General features: G+C 44.6%; 2 protein-coding genes and 1 pseudogene across 11 annotated transcripts in view; 2 read left to right on the top strand and 1 right to left on the bottom strand.

Annotated features, from left to right (window-relative positions):
* Window positions 1-25539, top strand: part of TXNL4B (thioredoxin like 4B) — an 89753-nt gene that overhangs the window by 2054 nt on the left and 62160 nt on the right. For 4 of the 9 annotated variants that reach the window (XR_010110289.1, XM_063597734.1, XM_024925959.4 and 1 more), the window contains exons 1-3: window positions 2560-2697; window positions 5278-5446; window positions 6926-7077. Coding sequence is in view for 8 of the 9 variants with exons in the window: in XM_063597734.1 (XP_063453804.1) it covers window positions 5315-5446; window positions 6926-7077 (284 nt within the window). In the remaining variant the exon portion in view is untranslated. Of the gene's footprint in view, window positions 1-614; window positions 1872-2406; window positions 2698-2936; window positions 3091-5277; window positions 5447-6925; window positions 7078-9257; window positions 11179-25539 lie in introns of those variants that run through there. The other 5 variants (XM_055100243.2, XM_055100244.2, XM_034940609.3 and 2 more) reach the window with 4 other exon arrangements.
* On the top strand, window positions 6949-24171 carry LOC134729309 (large ribosomal subunit protein P1-like; annotated as a pseudogene).
* Window positions 13767-23828, bottom strand: LOC100972567 (haptoglobin). 2 transcript variants are annotated; one of them, XM_034940606.3, is made up of 5 exons: window positions 23711-23828; window positions 22211-22296; window positions 21791-21892; window positions 20965-21039; window positions 13767-19729 (listed from the first exon to the last, which is right to left on the bottom strand). In XM_034940606.3, exons 1-5 carry the CDS (start codon window positions 23794-23796, stop codon window positions 18951-18953), a joined length of 1128 nt encoding a protein of 375 aa, XP_034796497.1. In that variant the 5' UTR covers window positions 23797-23828; the 3' UTR covers window positions 13767-18950. The 2 variants fall into 2 exon arrangements, with proteins under 2 accessions (XP_034796497.1, XP_034796498.2); XM_034940607.3 differs by lacking the exon at window positions 23711-23828 and adding an exon at window positions 23500-23629.

Consider the following 25539-nt stretch of genomic DNA (forward strand, 5'->3'; position numbering starts at 1 on the left):
GCAGTTATGGTTATATGTAGGTGATTAACCTTCCCCATCTCCCCTTAAGACCAGGACTACTTTTGCTCCCTCTCTCCAAGACCTTTCCATCAAGTCACTGCCAATCTCCAAAGATTCTCCTATTCCAACCCCCAATAAACACCAAAATAGATACACACACACACACACACCCCATACATTCCTCCCCAGCCCCCACAAAGATCCAAGAGGCAATAAAAGGTCTCACTAAGGGACACTTTCTAGAGCCTGATGTCAGCAGCTGTAACAGGGATGTAGGAAAAACACCACTAAATTTGAATCAGAAACCTCAGTTAGAAACCAGGCTCTTGACACTTTCTACCTGTATGATGGTAAGCAAATAACTTAATCTTTGTTTAGCCATAATTTCATATCTATTAAATGGAAAAAATTTTTACCTTATCTAATCCATGAAGCTATTGTGAGAATCAAACAAAAAGTGTATGTGAAACCATAAAGAGTAGCTCTTTATGTAACCATAACAGTTAACATAAATGTAACTGCTACATTATATTATTCGCTATCCTCCTATATACTGTTGGTCCCTCACCCATTTTTTTACATGAGTTCTACCTCTTCCTCTCTTTAAACAACAGGTACAGCAGCACAGAGATGGGGCAGAAGGCTACCGTCCATGTTCTCCATACTTTAGTGGCTTTTCTTGGCCTAGCTGCGTTTTACAGAAAACAATTTACTCACAGCAGCCAAAATCAGTTTAATAACAATCCATGTGCACCAAAAATATTTATGAGAAACACCAGGTTAGGAAAAGGTGTTACTGAGAAGTATTTAAGTGGCTACAAGACTTCTGGCACTCAAGTTGGAACAAGCTCCTCTTTACCTCTCACTACACATCTGCCACTCATCAACATATACCAGTTCTGGATGCTTGGATAATTCCTCTCATTCCAACAAGTTAGCAAAGCAAAGGAGATGCCACCAGAATCCAGAATTGTTTACCAAATTCTAATTAAATGCACAGCTCTACAGAGTATTGCCAAACAGACTGGACACATAATATTAATGCAGAAACAAGAGTTACATTTTGAAAATGCCATCAGGCAGAACAGAAAAAAAGAAAGCTGCATATTGGTGACATCTGTGCGCATGTGAGGAAATCCACACAAGAAGGTAAAGATATACAGGCTCTACTCAATAGTTGTGTAAACTAGGAAAGGTACCCTGGACTGCCATTCTACGCAGTTGAGAGAACACTGGGTGTGTTGTTGACTGCTGTAGCTCAATGTCTAGCAAAATAAGCGTTTGATAAATTAAAAAATGAATTAATTTAAACTTATTAAAGGAGGACAGGAACCCAAACATTTCTGGAGACAGCAAGGGAAGATTCCAGCAACACAGGACAAGGAGACAGCCAGAGAGAACTTCATTAGCTGCTGAGACGAACAAATAAGGAGCTAAAGAGCAAGATTCTTGAGAAGGATTAATGGCAAAGAAACTACAAGGCGTACGAGAAAGCCAGGGAAGAAAGAACCTGGATTCATTCATTCAACAATTATTCACTGAGGGTGTCCCTGAGCCAATTGCTGTTCTCGGCGATAGCAACAGAGAACAAGACAAAAATCCCCGCCCACCTGGAGCTGACATTCTAGTAGAAGAGATCGCCCACCAGATTGCCTGGTATAAATAACACTGTGAGAGAGCAGAGGAAGACACAAGGAGTCCTACTCGGGCTCGGTGACAGTCTGGGGTGGGTTAAAGCGGAGGCCTGGGAGAGGGAGCAAGGCCACTCCAGGCAGCATCCCTGGATCTCAGCGAGGCCGCTCCAGGCAGCAGGATTTGACCAGAGCAAGGAGGAAGGCCAAGGCGGCCAGGACGGATGCAGCATCCCTGAGGTGAGTAAGGCAAGGTGGGTGACAGGGACGACAGAGGAACTCCCGAAACTGGGGCCCGGACCTGAGCAGGGGACCAATATCCGCCGCCTGGAGCCGCCATGATTACAGAAGGGCAGGCCAGGAAGGAAGAAGGGACTCTCACCTCACCAAGCGCGACTCTTGGGACCCTTCTGTCCCGGATTCTGGGGCGCCGGCGCTGCCACCCCTCGCTCAGACAGGCTCAAGGAGCCAAAATCCACACCTTGAAAGCGGCCATTATTGTCCCTTAATACCTTGCGCGCCCCCTCTATCCGCCCAAAGCTACCATAGAGAGCAGCCTGGAACACGCCGATTCCTGGATCCAAGTGTGGAACGGTACGCCAACAGGCTCTCAAGGCCTCCTCTGGGGCTCTGATCAGACACTTCCGAGTCTCCTTGTGACCAATCACTCTTAGCCTAAGAGACTACATCCCGCCTCTAGTCTGGGGGCAGGAAAAGGAGGGGAAAAAGGTCGACCATCTTTAATACGGGCGGAGGTGACGCCTAGCTTCCGGTCAGAGCCGAGCAAGGTGGGCGGTGACTAGAAGCTCTTCCGTTTATTGGGTTGTTGAGCGGGGGCCGACCGACGGCCAGGAGTTTCTTTTCTGCGCTTGTGCGTTTTCTGTTCGGTTTCCTTCCCGCTAGCGGGGCCACGAGGGTTGCTAGGCAACAGCCCCTGGGTGACTTGGTCTTAGGGTCCTGTCCGGCTTGTGGCTGATGAAAGGAGCTGTCCGCGCCCGGGCTCTTCCGAGAAGTGGTTGCTGACAGCCACAAAGTGAAAGGGAGAGAGGCGGCGTGGACGAGTAAGGTAAGTGCTGGGGTCCCTTAGCGCTTGTGGGCCAGGAGCAGCGCAACACAGGTGACTTTAAATATGTATATCGGATATTTTGGAAAATGGAGATGCGCGCCCGGCTGTAAATAAAAATCACCCATGCGTTCACACGCAGAGATGACCACTGATTTCCAGTTGTTTTTCTGGAATACACTGTAGTAAGGTTCTGTACAAAAGTGAGTTCAAGCTTTTTTTCTTTTTTGGTGTTTCTGCAGTTGTGGCGCGCGCCTGAGGTTCCAGCTACTCGGGAGGCTGAGGCGGGAGGATTGCTTGAGCCTGGGGAGTTGAGACCAGCCTGGGCAACATAGCGAAACCCCGCCTCAGAAAAAGAGAGGGAGAGAGGAAAGCAGTGGAGTTATTGGTCAAAGAGTATGTCAGTTTTCTTTCCAGAAAGGTTTTGTGTCTGCATTCCAGCAGGAACTCCCTGTGCCTGCCCCTACCACTATCTTGTTTAATTTTTGCCAATTCAGTGACTTTGTAAACATATCTTTTAATTTGCTTTTCTTTGCTTACTAGTAAAGCTTAACTTTTTAGTTTATTTACTGTCCATTTGTATCTCTTCTTTTGGGAATTCTCTGTGGGTATCATTTACTATGGACATTTTCTTAGATGTGGTCTCAGTTTTCCTCTCCTGCTTCCAACATTGGTCCAGTTGCACACCTAGCCTCACCACTAACAACTTTGTTCTCCCCTTACTTTCTCCTTTCGATCAGTAACACAGAGGAATTGCTGTTTGTTTGAATTCTAGTGGGACAGATCCGTCTTCTCTTTGACCTTCCCTCTCATTGGTAATTTGTTCTGCTGCTCACATCTGATGACGTCCCTTTGGGCCATCAATGTCCCTGTTTAAAGTATGACCTATAGCTGGAACAATCTTATTTCCTATGTGAATTATAGTTAAATAATTCCTTTTTTTTTTGGAGACGGAGCTTCGCTCTTGTTGCCTTGCCCAGGCTGGAGTGCAGTGGAGCGATCCTAGCTCACTGCAACCTCCGCCTCCAGGGTTCAAGCAATTCTCCTGCCTCAGCCTCCTGAGTAGCTTGGATTACAGGTGGCACCTGCCACCACGCCCGGCTAATTTTTTGTATTTTTAGTAGAGACGGGGTTTCACCATGTTGGCCAGGCTGGACTCGAATTCCTGGCCATAGGTGATCCACCCTCCTTGGCCTCCCAAAGTGCTGGGATTACAGGGGTGAGCCTGGCCTATTTCGTATCTTAAAATGTGACTTGTGACAAAAAATATAGGAAAAGAAATCCTCCCTTTTCATATTTGGAACTGAATTCAAAATACCGACCATCTCAATGGAGTCTCTTATAGATGACCACAAAACTAAGCTTCTTTGTCAAAGAGTTTCTCAAAAATGAAATTTCTACCAATCATGAAAATAGATTATTGTAGTAGAAGGACCCCTGGACTAGAAATTTGGTGGCCTGTATTCTAGTCCTTGTCATTGTAGTAGAAAGTGCAACTGTAAGCAAGCTAGTTTGTAAAATGACGGGGTTGGATTAGGTCCCTTGTACCTCAGTATTTTATTATTTGTTTATGGTATTGTAGTTTTCACACACACTCTTAATTGATCTGTTTGCCGTGTAATGAGGTGCACCTAGTAAGGTGCACACCAAGAATCTTTAAGCCAGGACTTGTAATAATATAATGTATACAATAAAGGACTGTTTAAAAAGTGTAACACATGCAAGAAATGATATGCTGCCATGACAGAGAATATGGATGTTCTCTATATAGAGATATGGGGCAATCTTCATAGGTTAGGTTTGAAATAATGAAAAGTGCTGAAGAGTAGATAAAGTGTGTGTGCTGAATGAACATCTGCCATTCGTCCCTCCACAGCCATTCTTCATCCTCCTCTAGACTGCTCTGGGACGGGGAGGCTTGCCTGCCTCAACAGGCCCCTGCCCTCTGGTTCCAGTTGGAGTCAGCCGGTGGTTGCATGAGCAAAGGTCAGAGGGAGGGAGGAGAGTGGCTGCAACACTTAACAGCAGGCTGCCCTCCTATACACTGTCCTCTCCACTCACCTCTTTCTGCCACACAATTCTTATAACTGTTTCCTACCATGGCTTCTTCCTCCCATGGCCTAGGGACGGGTACAGCATCCCGCTGTTACTAGCCCCAAAGTAGTACACTTTACCGTATTGTTTTTCTACACCTGCCTTAATTAAACTGCCTTCAAATTACCAAAGTTGAGAGTGTCATCGCTTTCCTGCTGGAACACTGATACAATAGGCTATCTTTTGGGGGTGGGGAGAGAGAGAAAAAAAATATCGGAACGCATATTTGTATTTTTTGGTGAATGCATAACAAAACTCTGAAAGATACATGAGAAACTAATGAAAGCAGTTATCTGGCCCGGGGGAGGGAGCAATGAAAACTGGTTCCAAGGAGCAGGGACAAGGAGAGGGAAACTCCACAGTGTTACCTTTCTATGATGTTTCTTTCATACCATGTGAATACATTAGCTACTCTGTGAATTAATTTTTTTTAATGAGGGCTCACGCACTTAATCTAAACTGTCTTTAAACATTGCACCTTTATTTCAGGAGTGACAGTGAGGATTCACATTTGGGTTATTTCAAGATGAGCTTCCTACTGCCCAAGCTGACTAGCAAAAAGGAAGTAGACCAGGCGATAAAAAGTACTGCTGAGAAGGTGTTGGTTCTCAGGTTTGGGAGAGATGAAGATCCTGTCTGTCTGCAGCTAGATGATATTGTAAGTGAATGTCTAAAATAAGTGGTTTTTATTAATAATCTGTATATTCTCACTTCAGCATCTGAGTAGTACATGAGAGGGAGTAGTCAGGGTTGGGTATATAGCTGTTCATTTGTTAGTTCACTAAGAGCTGATTGTGTGCCTGCCCTGAACCAAGCCCCCAAATCTGTGTGTGCTGAATCTGTCTTGGATGTCCTTACCCACTAGAAGCTGTCAATGCTGTTTCACCAACAAGGTGATGGAAGAGCAGAAAACTATTAACAAGCATCTGTGAACACTATCTTTTCAGTGCTCGCAATAGTAGGATAATAGTAGCCCCATTTCCCAGTAGGAAAAAAAAAACCAGAGAGGTCAAGTAACTTCCCACAGGTGCAGATCCACTATATTGCAGAGTTGAGATTTGAACTCAGTTTTCTGTAGCTGCAAATAATCTTTTCTAGTGTGCTGCCTCCAGTATGTGCCTGATGCAGAGAGAGACCTAACCCAGAACTAAGACCTCTTACCGCCATTTCTACTGCTACCATCGCATGTAAGAGCTGAGCGTACAAATCCTCATTTCCATGGTTACAATGAGGGTGTGATGTGTTAGCTTGGGGGAAAAAGGACCAGAGGATTCTACCCTCAGTCATAGGCAGGAGGAAATACCACAGAGGTCAGTGATGTAGACACTGAAGCCATGCTGCCAAAGTTCAAACCCCAGCCCTACTGCTCAGGAACTGTGTGACCTGGGGCAAATTACTTTACCTTCCTGTGCCTCAGTTTCCCTATCTATAAAATGGGGACTCTGATAGCATATACCTTATAAGAATGATGTAAGGATTAAATGAGTTAACAAATGTTAAGCACTTAGGACAGTTACCACATAGTAATGTTATATAAGTGTCTGCTACTAATTATCATGGTTTTCATTTCTGGGAGGATTGGGAGGAAGGAGACGTTAGGGAATTTCAGTATCCACATTACATATTTCTAAGTTGTGTTGTTTTAAATGAGCATGGGCTACTTTTATAAAAGCATTCAAAGAAAGAAATTAAAGGAAGAAATAGATTCACACAGTTTTCCCCAAGGATTTGTATGCTCAGCTCTTAACACGGGATGGCAGCAGTAGAAATGGCGGGTAGAGGTCTTAGTTCTGGGTTAGATCTCTCTCCACAATGAATAGACAGGAATACTCCCATGCTGTCACCGTCCTAAACTCACACAGTTTTCCCCAAGGTCCCCTTCTAACCTCACACAGTTTTCCCCAAGGTCCCTTCCTAACTTCATACAGTTTTCCCCAAGATTCCCTCCTAACCCCGTCTGCAGTGAATGAGACTCTGGAGGATGGGGTTATGCTTTGTCTAATGTGGGAGCCACATGGGCTGCATTGTTGGCCCAGGAGTTTTTTCAAACAAAACACTCTGTTGTAGTAACAAGTTTCACAGAAGAAACATTAGCTGCCTCTCATATTGTAACCTTTGTCTCTCTCGTCATTTGCAGCTTTCTAAGACCTCTTCTGACTTAAGTAAAATGGCTGCTATATACCTGGTAGATGTGGACCAAACTGCAGTTTATACACAGTATTTTGACATCAGTTATATTCCATCTACTGTCTTTTTCTTCAATGGGCAGCATATGAAAGTGGATTATGGGTAAGTGCAGTTGATCTGAAGTTAATTGCAACCTTGTAAGTTTCCTTGGTAAGCAGTTTCAGTAGCTTGCCTATTTCCATGTGATGTTGGCTCTGTGAGTCTTATATCAGTACTGTTTCCTCAACTGACGCACTCTCTAATTTTTTATGCAAAACCTGCTACAAAATGAGAGTGCTTCAGGTATGATTGTCAAATTTTATTTATTTTTTTAATAGTGCATACACATGGTTTGTCAAATTTTAATTTCCGACTTAAGTATGAAGAAATAGTACAGTTGGCAAAGCACTACCATCCATAAGTCTATAAAATGTAAAATAGCCATATTAGCTAAATAAAGAACTCTTAAAATTTTCCCAGGAATTTCATTTGAAACAAAACATGCAGTTTTTCTTAAGCTTTTGGACTGGTAAGTGGCATTTATAAAAGAAACATTCCTTCTAGCAAACTAAGATGTGCTTCTCTCTTGCAAAGTTTCCTGCTTTTCGCCATTGAATTTTAAATCATTCTTCAACAAAGCCTGTCAAGAATAAGTAACATGATGTCCTCTTTAATGCCTTCCACTCCATCCAATTACCATCTCAATACTTAATATTGATGATTGGATGCATCCATGATTCTGATCATTTCTTACTGTGGTTGATGTGTCCACTTATCTAGATCTGTATACCCTTTTTGTCTTTATTTGAAAGTATGTGAAATATTATCTGTTTTAAAGTGTTTTAGGCTGGGCATAGTGGCTCACGCCTGTAATCCCAGCACTTTGGGAGGCCGAGGCAGGCGGATCATTTGAGGTCAGGAGTTCAAAACCAGCATGGCCAACATAGTGAAACCCCATCTCTACTAAAAATACAAAAATTAGCCAGGCATGGCCAGGCGCAGTGGCTCACGCGTGTAATCCCAGCACTTTGGGAAGCCGAGGCAGGCAGATCACGAGGTCAGCAGATCGAGACCATCCTGGCTAACACAGTGAAACCCTGTCTCTACTAAAAATACAAAAAATTAGCTGGGCGTGGTGGCGGGCGCATGTAGTCCCGGCTACTCTGGAGGCTGAGGCAGAAAAATGGCATGAACCCAGGAGGCGGAGCTTGCAGTGAGCCGAGATCGCGCCACTGCACTTCATCCTGGGCAACAGAGCTGCCGTCTCAAAAAAAAAAATTAGCCAGGCATGATGGTGGGTGCCTGTAATCCCAACTACTCAGGAGGCTGAGGCAGGAGATTCGCTTGAGCCCAGGAGGTGGAGGTTGCAGTGAGCAGAGAACGCACCACTACACTCCAGCCTGGTGACAGAGCAAGGCTCCATCGCAAAACAACAACAACAACAACAAAACACAAAAGTATTTTAAAGCTGTTTATTCTACTGGAGCACATTCGATGTAAGTATTAATTTGGTACAACCTTTTAAGGGGGCCAGTTCAACATTATGTATCAAATAGTTTAAAGTTTTTAAACTTTTTAACCCAGTAATTACACTTCCAGGACTTTAATATGATGTTGTAGATGCACATTTAACAAATGAAAGAAATATATGTCAGCTAGAAAAAAGCATATTACTGAATAATTTGTATGACATAATTCCCAATGTTGGGGAAAAAGAAGTATGTATCTGCACATACACACACACACACACACACACACACACACACACACACACACACAAGATTGGAAGGATAGACACTGAAAAGTGACCTCTGGCCTCATCCGTGATTTTATTTATTTCTTTAAAATTTTTACAGTAACATACCTGGTGTTTGAGATACTTTTCTAAAAAAACAATTTTTTAATACCTACCACTCAAAAGGCCATGAATATTGAATGGGCTTTGCACACTGCCCAGGCAAAAGCAACAACAGCAAATGAAGAAACAATGTGCACTCCAACACTTGGTGAAATCTGCTTGATGATTTGAGAGGTGATAAAAATAGATTTTGTGATTACAATAGCTTTTGAAGCTGAAGCTTTGCACATGACAGAGCTTTCATGCTAGTGGCCCACAGCACTGGGTTGAGTCATTTACTAAATGGAAAAAAATGATTGAAAAATTAATGTTGGGCTTTATGTCTGAAGTCTCATTGACAAGAAGAAAATAACAAAGCTGTTTTTCATTTTGTTTATCCTGAAAGTCTTCAACAAGTGATTACTCAAAGTTCTTAGAGCAGTTGTTTCTCTTCTATGCTGTCTAGATCTCCAGATCACACTAAGTTTGTGGGAAGCTTCAAAACCAAACAAGACTTCATAGATTTGATTGAAGTAATCTATCGAGGAGCAATGAGGGGGAAGCTTATTGTCCAAAGTCCTATTGATCCCAAGAATATTCCCAAATATGACCTTCTCTATCAAGACATTTAGTACATTAATTGCTGTCAAAGATGAAGAAAAAGGCACATCTTGACACAGTACCTGAATCCAGCTGTGCTGTGTTTCTGGAGTCCTTTGGAAACATGTGTCCCAGAGGAGAAGAGGTTTGACTTGCGTGTAGAAAACCCGGCCCCTGAGGAAAAGACCCCACTGGTTCTCTGATGACCTGGGATGCCTAACTGTCTACTCCCTGCGAGCCTCAGAGCAGCCAAGTCATTGGTGTTCATTTTCCCCACAGTGATTTTTGTAACTTCTCTTTCTAATGTTTTTCTTTATCCCTTTAATACAGAACCCTCTCAAACATTGGCTAGTACAATTTGATTTCATCATGTTCATTTGATACACAAGTGAACTGGAAAGTCACTTCCCATAGAAGCAAAAGTACTTATTTTCTACCCTAGCTGGGTGCATGCGTGCACACACACACACACACACACACACACACCCCTTTGCTGGTTCCTCCACTCATACATCCCTCGTGCTTTCCCATCTCCAGTGTATTACCGTAGGTTCTCTTCAAATAATTAATTGAGCAGACAAGTTTGTTTTATTTTGGAGCCTTTTTGGCTCTGGCTTTTAAACATTGTCCTGGTTGGCTCATTCAATTTTTTTTTTTTTTTTTGAGACCGAGTCACTCTTGTCACCCAGGCTGGAGTGCAGTGGCGCGATCTCGGCTCACTGCAAGCTCCACCTCCTGGGTTCATGCCATTCTCCTGCTTCAGCCTCCTGAGTAGCTGGGACTACAGGCGCCCGCCACCATGCCCAGCTAATTTTTTGTATTTTTATAGAGGCGCAGTTTCACCGTGTTAGCCAAGATGGTCTCGATCTCCTGACCTCAGCCTCCCAGGTGCTGGGATTATAGGCGTGAGCCACTGTGCCCACCCCATTTAATTATTTTTTATGTTATAAAATTTAATATGAAAAGTGAGAATTTGAACCTTCACCATCCACCACTCTATTCAGGTAAAACAATGAATGAGCCACCTTAGCAGGAGCAGATTTTTCCCAGAAGCTGCTGCCTCTTCCTGAGGCAGAAAATTGGATTACTAAGGCTCAAAACTAAAAGAGATGTCAGCATTGTTGGAAAGAAATGTCACCTATGTGGGATTTGCCTGTTTTAATAACTTTGTAAGGAATTCTTGCTCTTCTAGGGGTGCCTGGCGCAACCGTGGGCAAGTTACTGCTCTTCTTTAAACCTCGTGGTGGTTATTGAAACAGATTTATTAGAAGGAGAGGGTAGGTGCAGAGCTGGAGAGCCATGGGCGAGGCAGCTTGTGACCTGCCTAGCAGCCGCTGACCACCTCTCCAACAGAAGCCCAGTCCTGTTCAGAGCAGCACTGTCACTGCAAGTCCAGCCCCCTTTGCCAGGGGCTCCATTCCACCCCTTTCCTGCAGGGAGGGGTGCCATGAGTCTTGCTTTTGGCTGATACAGGAGAGAGGGAAGGCTGCCAGGCACTGCTTGTATCCCTGCTGATGAGGGAGTCACTCCAGGAATAAGACAAAAGGAGAGGAGGAGGCCATCACCTCTGTCCTCTTCCATCGTACACTTCCTGTCTCTGGTTTAATCATGATGCATGGAGCTATAACAACCATCTTAGGTCCACGAGGTGCCCAGCATCAGGTAAAACATCGATATGCTAAGAAGAACAAAAAGAGCCCAATCTCTGATGTTATTGAGCTCCTGCGTGAACTCTGGACCTGCCTGCCTCAGACTTCTGTGAAAGAATAAAATTTCTTTTTGCCTAAGTCACTGTTAGTTGGGATTTCTGTTCTTCAGCCCAGATCACACAGTATTTGCGGTATGGTAAGCACTCAGTGCACCAGCCAAAACTCAGAGCCTGCGTGTGCAAAATTATCATGTCTTCTTCCTTCTGTTAGAAATAAGTTCTCTTATTTCTGAGTGCCGCAGAGGAAGAGGAGCACTCAGAAGAAAAGTTTCTCAGCAAGGCAAAGTTTACTTCTGCAGAAGGGTGCTGCTCGCGCCTATAGCAGTCGCAAAAGCACACCTAACAAAGGAGAACAGGTTTCTAACCCTAACGCAGTTCCTGCTTCTTTGTCTTTCCCCCATTGGCTGGGGTTGGACCGCACAGTCTAGGCTGACTCCAATTGGCTATGCGCTTGAATCTTTCTCAAATAAGGCAGAGGGTAAAGGTTACAGGTTAAGGTTTGGAGCAAGGCGGTTTACAGCCTATGACAAGAAAGTTGGATCTTTGAAGAGGAACCTTTCTTTTATTCTGACAATTTCCCCCTTTTTGTTGTTATAATTCTTCCTCTTCAAATTATTTTAGTAAGATTTGGCTTTGTTGCTCTTCTTGATTGTCTAGGAGTAAAAGTTGGTCTGAATATGGAGGGGGAGAGACAGAGAAGGTTTTAGTGCGAGCCATTTCTATGAGTCTTTGAACTAACCCACAAACACAAGGTGTGATGCAACAGCCTACAAGGATGAGTGCACTTGTAACAATGGCAAGGGAAGTGAGGATAGAGGCCATAAGTCCTTTCCATTTACCAAACCATCTTTTGGTTAAACCTGTGAAGGGGTCATCTATTCCAGAATTTTCAGCCAGCTCATTTGCTAGGGTGGTGAGGCCTTGTAGAGCCTTGGTAATGGTTCCATCAGGAGCTGTGTTATTTGGGATCAAAGTACAACATTGGGCTCTGATGATTACACAAACTCTGCCTTTTTCTGCTAATGTCATGTCAAGAGCTATCCTGTTTTCCCAGGCCATTTGGCTGGTGGGACCAAATTGCTCAGCTATCCCCAAATGGTATCTCTGGTATAATTAACAAATCCTTGTTGATTGTAATATATATAGTTTATCCAGTCTACGTTTTTGTTTATAGTAGACCACCAAAATAAGACTGACTCAAACCTGGCAGCTATTTGATTTCGAGCTTTAAATTCATTGGCTACTCCTCGTGGTACTCCAATTGCCTCTATATAGACATGGGGGTCAAAAGACCCTTGAGGAGCTTCTCTTTTTTCCCAAGAGGGTGACTTTTTGTCGGACTGATGAAATGCCAGGGTGAAAGAGATGGCCAGTTGGATTAGAGTGCAAGTGCTGCTCCAATTATTTGGCAGCATACCCAGTAGAGGTCCTCCGCAATACCACCAAACATCTGCTTGTGGATAGACAAGGGCAGTCTGATTGGTGAGCTCTCGAAAAGGCTCGGATTCACTGCATCCCATTACATTCCCGAAAGATGTAAGTTTTCCCCGTCATGAGAGACAAGAGGTAACATTGGCATCAGAGGCCAGGAGCCAGATGGCCCTTGGGGGCTGACCCACAGGGAAGTCTTTGACTTTTGGGAAAAGCAGTGAGAGACTGGTGCATGACTTATTACCCCAGGCTGTGGGGTGCTGGAAGAGAGCTACTGTACAGTCCATGCCCAGTTGGTTAGACCATCCAAGCAGGAAGGGAACTATTTGGGTTTCTGGCCTGCCCATTGCACAGGCATAACAGTCGCTTTTATTTAAATTGCAAACTGAATATTTGATCCATTTCAGCCAGGCATTCATTTCTTGGTGTCCGGTCTCGATGGCCAGGGTTTGTTTTAGGTCTTTGACTTCCACTATGTGCACTTTAGTTTTGTCATTAGGTAGTGGCAAGATAGTTGTTTCATTTGGAGGAGATCTTCGGGAAGGAAGGGGTGCTGGAGGGGCGACAAAACCAATCTCAAAGGACCCTATGGGGTCTTTCCCGCTAACATCTGCCCCATACCATAAAAGCGACTTAGGGTGGGAATATGGTTAGTGGAGGTTGAAGTAGTAATAGAAATATGCACCAGGTTACATCGGAGGTGTTGGCAGTTAGAGGAGTTATTTTGTTTAGTAAAATGGATATAAGGTTTTAGGGAGGTGCAGCCTGCTGAAGAAGTCCAGCCTTGGGACTGAGTGGTCCAGAGAATATTGTACCAGGAATGGCAAGGTAGCCAATTATAGGGAATCTTGCAAGGATCAGATTGAGGGTGGGGTGAGTACCAAGGGCAAAGATACTTTTCTGAAGAGGCTAGTTGCCTTTGACTTTGTAGGTCTCCGCAAGGTATGACTAGGCAAGCATCAAACACAACAGCTTGGGGGAAGGCTGACCTGGTTACATTAACAATGAAATGCGGGCTGGGCACGGTGACTCACGCCTGTAATCCCAGCACTTTGGGATGCCGAGGCGGGCAATTCACAAGGTCAGGAGATCAACCATCCTGGCTAACACTGTGAAACCCCGTCTCTACTAAAAATACAAAAAATTAGCCGGGCGTGGTGGCGGGCGCCTGTAGTCCCAGCTACTCGGGAGGCTGAGGCAGGAGAATGGTGTGAACCCAGGAGGCGGAGCTTGCAGTGAGTGGAGATCTTGCCACTGCACTCCAGCCTGGGCAACAGAGCGAGACTCCATCTCAAAAAAAAAAAAATGAAATGCCCCTGGGCAATTAGGGGGAAGAAGAGACAAATAAGACCTTTTTGAATGTTAATTTTGAGGGAGTTGGTCCTGGAGTGATGGTCCATGATTCCATAAGGGGTGGGGTCCTTTTTACCCGAGTGTGGTGAGTCCACCCCTGTTCAGCCGTTCGGGCTGCTGTTTCAGTTGTTAGGAGTATTAGATAGGGTCCTTCCCACGATGGTTCGAGTTTTCCTCCCTCCAGCTTTTGATGAGCACATAATCCCCAGGCTGATGTGGGTGTACTGGAAACTCTAGAGGCGGCATTTGTGCTAAGAGGCCTTGGGTCCTGAGGGAAAAAAGGGTGGAAGATAGACCACGTATATAGTTTTTAAGAAATTGATGTTTTGTTTCGAGTGTAGGGATGTCAGTGGTGGAATTTAAGCATGGCAATCTGTAGAGCGTTTCATAAGGGGACAGGCTGATATCTTTTCAAGGGGCGATACGAATTCTTAGTAAGGCGACAGGGAGGTACTTAGTTCATGGCAGTCGGGTTTCCAAGATTAGTTTAGTTAGGTGATTTTTTTATTTTGATTCATTCTTTCTACTTTTCCTGATGAGGGTGGGTGCCAGGGAGTATGATATTCCCATTTTATATCCAGTGTCTGTGTTAATCCTTTAATGACCTGTGCAGTAAAATGGGTTGCATTGTCTGAGTCAATGTTCTCTATTAATCTGAATCTGGGTATGGTATCTTCTATTAGTACTTTAACTACATTATTGGCAGTTGCACTTGGCAGGTGAATGGCTTCCACCCAGTGAGTGAGATGGTCCACTAAAACTGACAAACATTTGAGGCAGCCTATTTGGGGCATTTCGGTATAAGTCAATTTGGACACTTTGGAATGGCCTTAGCCCAGGATTTCTTCCCCCAAAGGGCAGTTTTCTTAAAGTTTGTTTATTGGTTTTTCTGCATACCATACAATGTCTGTGAGTTGCCTGGTGAGGGTATAAATCCCTGTACACCCATAGGTTCTAAGGACTGCATCACACATGGCTTGGGGACCCCAATGGGTCCCTTGGTGAAGTTGTGTTAAGATTTCTGTCATTAGGGGTTTGGACAACATTTCTTTGTTATCTGGCAGTATCCGTTTCTCTTCTGAGTTTTTGTTAGCCCCTATTTTCTTTAATTTTTCTTTGTCTGCTTGGGAGAAGATGGGGGTTGCAGATGGGGAAGGGAGACAAGGGGTTCAGTGGAAGAAGGGTGCTTCTTGGGAAGTAACTCTTGAAAGAGAGACCTTTATGGTGTCCTGGGACATGAACAATGGCTATATCCTCTGGTAGCTGAAGGTTTTCTAGTACTTGCATGATTAACTCTTTGTGGACAAGGTTTTGGCCCTTGATAGTAATAAGACCTTGTTCAGTCCAAATCTTCCCAAAGGTATGGGCCACTCCAAAAGCATATTTGGAATTGGTGTAAATAGTCCCTTCTTGATTCTGCAGCTATTTTAAGGCTTGATTTAGTGCGAACAACTCACATGTTTGGTTAGACCAGTTATTGGGAAGTCTCCCTGATTCTACTTCTGTGAGAGTTTCTCCATCAACCACTGAGTAGCCATTATGTTTTTTCTCTTCAATTACCCGGGAGGAGCTGTCTACAAAGAGATGGTGCCCTATTTTTAAAGGGGTCTCACTTAGATCAGGCCTTACTTTAGTTTGATGATTAAGTCTAAACATTTGTGCTTGGGGTCTCCAGCGTTTGGATTTCCTGTCAGGAAGGTGGCGGGGTAGGCCGGGCACAGTGGCTCACGCCTGTAATCCCAACACTTTGGGAGGCCAAGGCAGGCGGATCACCTGAGGACAGGAGTTCAAGACCAGCCTGACCAACATGGAGAAACCCCATCTCTACTAAAAATACAAAAAAATTAGCCAGGCGTGGTGGCATGCCTGTAATCCCAGCTACTTGGTAGGCTGAGGCAGGAGAATTGCTTGAACCCAGGAGGCGAAGGTTGCAGTGAGCCGAGATTGTGCCATTGCACTCTAGCATGGGCAATAAGAGTGAAACTCCATCTCAAAAAAAAAAAAAAAAAAAGGAAGGTGGAGGGGTTGAGCACATTGTCAGTGGTTAGGGTTAAATCACGTTTTTCTAATAGGATAGCTTCATATTTTAGGATTCTTGAATCTGTAAGCCATCTCCCTGCTTTTTGGCTAAGAATGGTTTTAACCTGATGGGGTGTGCTTAGGAGACTTCCCCCAAAGGTTATTTTTCTACTTTCCTCTGTCAATAAAACAGTTGCTGCTGTAGATAGGATACATTCGGGCCACCCACAGGTTACCACGTCAAGAATCTTTGACAGAAAGGCTGTGGGCTGGCAATGGCCCCATGCTTTTGAGTGAGTACTCCTATAGCTGCCCCATTGCTTATATTAACAAAAAAGTGAAATGGCTGATCTAAGGATGGCAGAGCTAAGACAGGGGCAGTTATAAGTAGATGTTTTAGTTCCTCAACTTGCTGGACTTCTTGTGGGGTCCAAAGAAGGGGGTCAGGCCCTTCTTGGGTAAGTTTTAGATATAGAGGTTTTGTTTTTAAGGCATAAGAGTCAATCCACAGGCAATAATTTCCAGCTAGCCTGAAGAATTTTCTAAGTTCTTGTTTTGTCTCAGGCAGTGGCAGGGATATGATCCCTTCCATTTGTTCGGGCCCTATCTTCCGCTTACCTTTGCTTATTAAGTGCCCCATGTGTTTTACCTCAGGTTCTACAAGCTGGAGTTTACTTTTTGAGACCCGTAACCATTGTTCCCTTAGGAAATTTAGAAAGCTAATTAAAATTGCGGTTACTTGGTCTTTGGTGCCTCCGGAAATGAGCAGGTCATCCACATATTGGAGTAGACATAAGGATGATGAAAGAGGGAAATTCTCTAGGACTTGTTCCAAACTTTGACTGAATAGGTTTGGAGAGTCTTTAAACCCTTGGGGTAGAACTGTCCATCACTACTATTGCTTCCAACTGGAATGAGGGTCTTCCCATTCAAAAGCAAATATGTCCCAGCTATCCACAGCTAAGGGGCAAGCCCAGAAGTCATCACTGAGGTCTATTACTGTGAACCACTGGCAGTCATGAGGGATCTTGCTGATAATGGTGTAAGGGTTAGGAATGACAGGGTGGGTGGTCTGGACTATTTGGTTAATGGCTCGAAGTTCTCGTAGTAGCCGATATGACCCATCCGACTTTTTTACAGGCAATATTGGAGTGTTGTAAGAGGACATATGGGGTTCAAGAAGTCCTTCCTGAAGGAGACCTTGGATTATAAGTTATAAACCTATTCTGCCTTTCAAGGGAATAGAGTACTGTTTTCTCTTTACAACTTCCCCAGGATTTCTTAATTTTACATGGATTGGAGAAACTTGTAATTTTCCCCAATTTCCTTCCTATGACCAAACATCATCAGAGTGGATTTGGCTCTCCTCTAGGGTGGTAAGTAAGTTTAAGGAAGTAGAGAATTTTCCTTGATTAACGTATAGACCTATACCTAATTTTGTCATTAAGTCCCTCCCCAACAGGTTTGTCCCTGCTTCTGGAATTAACAGGAATTTGATGCTAGCTAATTAGTCCTGATACCTGACTTTGCAGAAGCCCACAGGCTGAGGCCAGGAGGTGGTGCTGGGGAGGAAGGCAGAGAAGATGAGTGATCAAGAGAATGCCAGAACTTTTCTCTTACTGTTGTTTTACCAGAAGCCACTTAATACAATCAGACAATTCTTTAAGAAAACTGCAGAGTGCCTTGTTCTTCCAAGAAACTTGGTGCTGAAGAGATCTAAGAAAATGTGTAAGTGACTGTGTTCTAAGAGGCATTTTTTTAAAGAGTTTGACTGGTACTTGCCAGTTTCTGGCTATTATCTCTTTCACAGGTTCTAGAATATAGGTCTTATTGGCCTACTAGCGCTAACCTGTTGAAGTTTATTGATGAATCTGCAGGGTGCCTGTGAGGAGAGCTTCACAGAGATGGCCAGACCCTGGTGAGAGAGAGTGACATCAGTGTCATTTTACACCCTGCAAAGGAGGGGCCGTATTTTCGCATGAGAAGAAGGCACATTGGTGATTGGTGATATTGAAGGCTTATAGCAAGAAAAAGTTCTGTTAGAAGATCTGCTGTTTCTCAGAGCTCCAGAAGCTTTCTTCTGGGAGACCCTTAATAGCATGACCTGCCATCAGGAGAGGAGGCTCAGACAGCTTGCTTTTGATTCCTGGTGAAGGGTGGGTTTGTTCCAAGTAGGAAAAGCAGCTTCTACTGAGGCAGGGACTCTACCTCCCCACTCTTTACAGAGTCCCAGAAGCTTATTGCTGATAGGGACGTTACCCTGGCTCAAGTCCTTCATGGAAGAGACCAGGAACTAATGGCCAGGAAGCCTAAATTACTTAGCAAATGTTTGGGCCAAGCCATGATTTGGACTCAGCAAGTCCAGAGATCCTGCCTTTACATCATCATCTTTTGTTTTCTGGAGTGCTGGTAGGTTAGATCCCAAACTCTGAAGTACTGTCTGTGTTAAAACACTTTTTCCCCATCCCATTTTGAGCTAGCCTCTTCCTCACCAGGCCCATGCCCTTTCTCCTAATACGCTTTGAAGAGGCAACAGCATGCAGTGAAAAGAGCTCTGAGTTTCTATCAACCAGGCCTGGATTCAAAGTTCAGCTTCCCTGTTTCATAGCTATGTAATCTTAAGCAACTCACTTACCATCTCTGAGTCTCTGTTTCCTTGCCTGTAAAACAAGGACAACAGTTACCTTTCTGGGACCTAGCATTCAATAGGCACTCAGTCAGTGAGCATGATTCCCTAAGGTGGAAGAGTTTGTATCACCTTCGGGATTTCCAGTGGGTTTGGGGCTTTTTCTGCCATACTCCCAGTAGACTCTATACCTTCTGACTACCCTGGACCATAAAGGAGCAAATAAAAAAGACTCAAGACTGAACACAACACAGAAATGAGTCAAAAGAAAGCTCTTTATTGATTGACTCAGCAATGCAGGGCTGGCACCCATCAGCTTCAAACCACATCTTATCGCATCCACTCCTGTCCACTCCCGTCCACTTTGCCCTCTTCCAGGCTGAAATCTTGCTTTCAGGCAAGGGCTTCCGGCCAGCCTTCCATTAGTTCTCAGCTATGGTCTTCTGAACCCAGTCCTGGATGGAAGTCACCTTCACATACACACCATACTCAGCCACAGCACAGCTCTTATCAAAGCTTAGGATCCCAGCCGCGTACCAGGTGTCCTCCTCCAGGTCATGAACGGCAAAGGCACTGCCCGCATCGCCATAGCAGGTGTCTTCCTGGTACTTAGACATGCCGGCACAGAAGGTGTGTTTGTTCAGTATGGGCTGCACCCCTACAGGGCTCTTCGGTGCCTTCTTTTCGGGGACTGTGCTGCCTTCATAGTGCCTTATGCATTGGTCTTGGTCAGCCACAGGCAGCATGACATACTTCAGATGGTCAGTAAGTTTAAAGTTGTCACTTTGTCCCCAGCCAGAAACATAACCCACACGCCCTACTTCTGCATAATCCTTTGAAGGTAGGCAGATGGGCATCACTCTCTCATTAACAAGCACCTTCTGTTTGAGTTTGATGAGCCCAATATCTACCTGGGAGTAGTTAGGGTATAGAACAACCTTCTCAATCTCTACAAGCTGCTTTTCCCCCACATAGAGTGTTAAAGTAGGGGCAATGTCTTTTGCTATGGCATTTTCTGAATGGCTCAGGAAGAGATTTTTAGCCGTGGTCAGCAGCCATTGTTCATTGATCAGCGTGGCCCCTGTGGTGAGATTATGGCGGGAGACCATCTTAGCCTGCCAGGGAAAGCTGCCTTTGGCATCCAGGTGTCCACCCAGGATCCGCTGCACTGGGTTTGCCGGATTCTTGGGCTTCCCACATACTGTCAAGGAGAGCAAGACACTCATGAGTGGAAATGTGCAAGAGCCTTTCCATCTGAGAAAGGGGTGAAAGCATGGGTGGCTGTCACTGCTGCATGAACTAGAAAGATTTAAATGCTTTGCCCTTACCACCTGCTGATCTCATTTCCAATAGTTGCAGTTTTAAAATAATTCTGTTTTTTAAATTGTTTACATTACAAAAAGCTCTATTTCCCACTTTTCTAACAAAGGAAATGAAAATACTGAGATTTTTTTAACGCTGGCTGGTGAACTATATTATATTTAAACAATTATCCCAACAAAGGAATTTCCACAATTCCCTGAAATTCATTGAAAGGGCTAGGGGCCAGCTGCGGTGGGTCACACCTGTAATCCCAGCACTTTGGGAGGCCGAGGCAGTTGGATCTCCTGAGGTCATGAGTTCAAGACCAGCCTGGCCAACATGGTGAAACCCGGTCTCAAGTAAAAATACAAAAAAATTAGCTGGGCGTGGTGATGGTCACCTATAATCCCAGCTACATTGTGAGGCTGAGGCAGGAAAATTGCTTAAACCCGGGAGGCAGAGGTTGCAGCGAGCTGAGATCACGCCACTGCACTCCCGCCTGGGCGACAAGAACGAAACTGTGTCTCAAAGAAAAAAGGGGCAGTGACTAGGAGCTACAGTAATTCATTCTCTCTGAAGAAAGATGAAACTAGAGCAGCACTGGCTGGAGCTCAGATTTTGTACATGGTGCAGCTAATACGACACAGGTTGGCAGTTCCGCACCAGTAAGAGCAGAAGAGGCTGGGCCTTTGCCTCTGGTTCTGAGACGGAAAGCAGAGAGCAACAGTTCCTCCTAATAACGAGAAGCAGGAGTTCCAGCCCATGTCCAGCCTCCTGCTAGGCTTCCATGGATTAAGATTTTATGTCATCCCTTGACTTGTTCTCCCTGGAGCTTGCTTCTCCTTAGATCCAGGGCTCTCTAGCAGGCTCTCTGTATGCACAGGCTCTCCTGATCTGTGGGCAGTGCCGACAGTGGATTCAGCCAGTGCCCTTCAGGCCCCAATGAACAAGACCCTTGGTGACCCTTAGGGGAGTCATCACCTAACTGCTTAAGTCTCTCCCTGGCCAGCTGCAGTTCTCCCACATCCCTCCTCCTGGCTCTTGTGTGCTCAGAGGAAGCCGCACTGGAAGGCTGTGCCTCTAGGACGTTCCCCGCTGGACGCCTGTCTGCTCTCTTAAGTGCTCAGCACCCACCTGCTTCACATTCAGGAAGTTTATCTCCAACAGCCTTATTTATCCACTGCTTCTCATTGTTTAAGGTGTACACTCCTGAAACAAAAGGCAAGAAGTGAGCCAAAGGAGAAGTCAAGTCTGGACCCAGAGCAGAGTGAGAAGGCATTTAAGGAGAATAATTAAGAAGAGGAAAGGTGGCAGATAGGAAGGGAGAAAGGAGGGAGAATACGAGAAGGAGGAAGGGAAAGAGTGCTGTGCTGGAAGCCAAGTGCCTGGACACCAGTTAAGCCCAGCAGAACACACTGCGGTCATGGCGGTCACAGCCAGGCAGTACAGGGAGGGCTCAAGGTTCAAATCCTGACTCTGCCTCTTACAGGCTGCCTGAATTTGGGCAAGATACTCAACCTGTCTGTGCCTCAGTTTCCTTATCAGCAAGGTGAAAACAACTCTATTCCGAGGAATACTGTGAGTACTAATACTGTGAGGACTAAAGCCCTTAGAGCAGTGCCAGGACAGCAAGACTTCACTAGGTGAGGGTGACACTGTCATCAGCATTTCTTCTTTTCCCACATCTCCTTCTGGAGATGTAAATCTGACTCTGAGATTTACATGAGGTAGGCTGCATGGCATCGCCTCCCCTTAACAAAACAGAAAACTTGAGGCTGACAAAAGTTAGTCTGCCCAAAGGGCCATGGCTACTGGCGACAAAACGCTTATTAGAATCTAAATCTCCTGGCTCCAAGGAGAGCAATGAACTTTCCGGCAAATCACCTCAGCACCCCCCATCATGGAAATGTCAGAGTAGGGGGTTGTATGCAAGGCATAGAGACAGTTGTCCACATCTTACCATCTCCTTCTGTGCGCAGCCTGTAGTAGTTCTTACACTGGTAGCGAATTGAGTGTTCCCCATAGCCATTTGCAATCTCAGGGGGCTTTGGGCAGCTGTCATCTGCAAAGAAAGTTTACTATCATCATTTGCCAGAGAGTTTACTATTTGGAAATTGTTCCCAGAGACCCATGAAAAGTCAGATGAGAGGAAGCTGCTCTGCACATCAATCTCCTTCCACCCCAAATAGAAGACAAAGGAAGCGCAAGCGCCCCTCATTTCTGGCAGGATCCCCAATATTCTTCGCGGTCCTGAAAGCCCAGAGGTCAAGATAAGAAGGGGGAACTGGGTGTTCTCAGAGAGAGAGTGCAGACCCGAGAGGGTCAGAGTGGGATGCGGTGGCACCAGGGATGCACCCTCCTACCCAACTCAAAGACTGACCTGAAATATCCATGACATAATCGCCTGAGTAAAATGAAAAAAGGTGTCGTCCCCAGAGCAGGAAAGCAATGACACCTCCCAGGGCACTGCAGGGAGAAGACAAGAAGGAGTGGAAAGCTGGTCTCCCTGCTTCACAGCACACGCATGCATCCACACACACAGGCATGTACACACACATGCACACACACAAACACACGCATACACACACACTCCTCCCACTAAGCAGCCAGAAAAGAAAATCGATACATGGAAGTGCTAGGACCAAGAAGTTGCCCCCACCCCCGCCCATATATGCTTTAGCAGCTTCTGAGCATACCAAGCTTCCAGCAAGCTCTGTCCTGCTGGGAATTCTGCAGAAGCTTCAGAGAGGGATAGGAAGGCACATAGGAATGGGGGCCTCAGTTTCTGGTTGCGTTCAAGAAAGTACGTTGTCAATAATACAGAAGCCCTCCAGGAAAGAGAAACCTCCCTCAGGCACCCCAAAGTTACTGCTAATAAAATGTAGATAAAGATGAGAAAGCAGGGCTTATTATGCCATTCCCTCTATTTATTGAAATTTTCCATTATCAAAGTTTCCTCAAATATATAATTTTAAACACTTATATGGTTATTTCTAGTATGTTATGATAATTCATCTTTAGGAAATGGTATCTCAAACTCCAAAATGCAAAAAAGTTACCTGGAAGAGAACCAGTGTCTGAAAGCAGGACTGTGGCCATGGGGATTGGCACACAGGTACCACCTGCCAGTTCACCATCCCACTAACAGACGTCGACCATTCAGACACTACTTGCTTCTATTAAAATAGTTTCTAGTCTTGTTATTTCAACGTTTCAGAAAGTCTTTATTTTTATAAGCTCTAAGTGCCTTAATTAGATGTATCCCAGGGACTAGTGTGTATCCCAGGTACTAGTCAATTAATTGTGTCATTCAAATGTGTTACTACTAGTCTTTCTTATTATACATTTTTAGAGAGGAAAATATCTGCCCATAAATATATTCAAAATGCCAGGAAGCCTACCACAGGAGCTGATGACATCCCCTACAAAGTCAAAAACATAACCTCAGGGAAAAAGAAACTCCTGAGACTAAATCTCATCTCCTGGGAAAGACAGCACTGTCTTCTATGGATGCAGAAAAGGAGAAGATTTAACAGACTAAGCCCTTTAGTTCACTATAATTTAGCCAATTTTCCCTGTTTCTTTGTTCTATTTCTGCATCTTTACCAATGTATGCAAAGAAGAATGAAAGAACCAGAGCAAAGGCAGGAGGGAAAGCTGTGGACCCACCTCATCTTGGTTGGTCTTGCCTCTGGAAGAGCAGTGCTATGGAGCATGTGCTGGTCTTTTTATGGCACCATTAGCTCACCTCTCGCCCTTCTCCATTTCGTAATTCCTGTGTCTTCAAACTTTGGCCCTGATAAGGTCACTGTCTTTTCCAGTAACAAAACCACAAATAACACCCCTGTTAAGAGTTGAGCTCTTGAACCTCTTTCCTCACCTGCCACCAAGGTGCTCTGTCCTTCCTAGGAAGCTAAGGCTGCATTGGGGTGATGCCCTCACTTCATCCGGTGAGTAGCACTGCATCCAGCGGCACCAGCGCCACACTTGCCCGCACCATGGACTCCGTCTTTGAGCTCGCCTGCATCTACTCGGCCCTCATTCTGCACAACGATGAGGTGACCATCACGGAGGATAAGTTCAGTGCCCTCATTAAAGCAGCTGTGTAAATGTTGAAACTTTTTGGCCTGGCTTGTTTGCAAAGGCTCTGGCCAACGTCAACATTGGGAGCCTCACCAGCAGGGGCTGGTGCACCTGCTCCAGCAGCGGTGCTGCACCAGCAGAGGATAAGAAAGTGAAAGCAAAGAAAGAAGAATCCGAGGAGTCTGATGATGACATGGGCTTTGGTCTTTTTGACTAAACCTCTTTTATAATGTGTGCAATAAAAAACTGAACTGTTAAAAAAAACAAACAGTTGAGCTCTTGCTTTACACTTGATTTTCCCGTGGTGTTCTTTTATAAGCCCAAGGAAACCTGGCAAATTCATGACCCACAAACCTGCCAAAGTATTTCCCGAAATCAGCAACTGGGCAGGACAGGGCAAAGGCAGGACCCATCAATCTGTCTCTTTATCTTGGAGGATTTTCACACTGCAGAAGGCCTCACTTTCATTTGTTTCAAACCCATCATAGACATTTCTGCAGCCTAGTTTAGATGGGGCTCTAAAGAAAGCTCTTCCTTTTCACAGTAATTTTCTCCAGCTTGTGTGTGGCCGTCGCCCTATTACTTAAAAGCTCTCCAGCCTGAAATCAGTAAATGTGTTTATTGTGTCTTCTCTGATTGCTCTTTGCAAGAAATCACACAACTAGTTAAAGCTATAGTGTAGACTGACACAGACCATACTCAATGTCAGTGGTTCTCATGATTTTATAGTCTGGTGATTAGCCTAAATAGGCAGAAGAGAAAAATCAGTAGATCTCAGTCAAGTGTCTACACCTGTGTTTATCCCAGGTACTAGTCAATTGAAATTTAGTAGCAACTCAATAAAAGATTTATTTATTCATTAAAAAGGTTAGTGATTCTTGGCCGGGTGTGATGGCTCACACCTGTAATCCCAGCATTTTGGAAGGCTGAGGGAGGCTGATCCTTTGAGGTCAGGAGTTCAAAACCAGCCTGGCCAACATGGTGAAACCCTGTCTCTACTAAAAATACAAAAATTAGCTGCGCATGATGGTGGGTGCCTGTAATCCCAGCTACTCAGGCTGAGGCAGGAGAATCGCTTGAGCCCGGGAGGTGGAGGTTGCAGTGAGCAGAGATTGCACCACTACATTCCAGCCAGCCTGGGTGACAGAGCAAGGCTCCATCTCAAAAAAATAAAAAGAAAAAGAAACCACAAAGGGTTTTAAAGCTGTTTATTCTACTGGAACACATTTGATGTAAGTATTAATTTGGTACAACCTTTTAAGAGGGCCAGTTCAACATTATACGTCAAACACTTAAAAGATTTTAAACTTTTTAAACCAGTAATTATACTTCCAGAACTTTAATATGATGTTGTAGATACATATTTAACAACTGAAAGAAATATATATTAGCTGGAAAAAGTACATTACTGAATAATTTGTATGGCATAATTCTCAATGTTGGGAAAAAAGAAATATACATCTGCACATACACACACACACACACACACACACACACACACAAGATTGGAAGGATAGACACTGAAAAGTGACCTCTGGCCTCATCCGTGATTTTATTTATTTCTTTAAAATTTTTACAGTAACATACCTGGTGTTTGAGATACTTTTCTAAAAAAAACAATTTTTT

This window comes from Pan paniscus, chromosome 18 (assembly GCF_029289425.2).
Source record: "Pan paniscus chromosome 18, NHGRI_mPanPan1-v2.0_pri, whole genome shotgun sequence".
In the NCBI taxonomy this organism is placed as follows: Eukaryota; Metazoa; Chordata; class Mammalia; order Primates; family Hominidae; genus Pan; species Pan paniscus.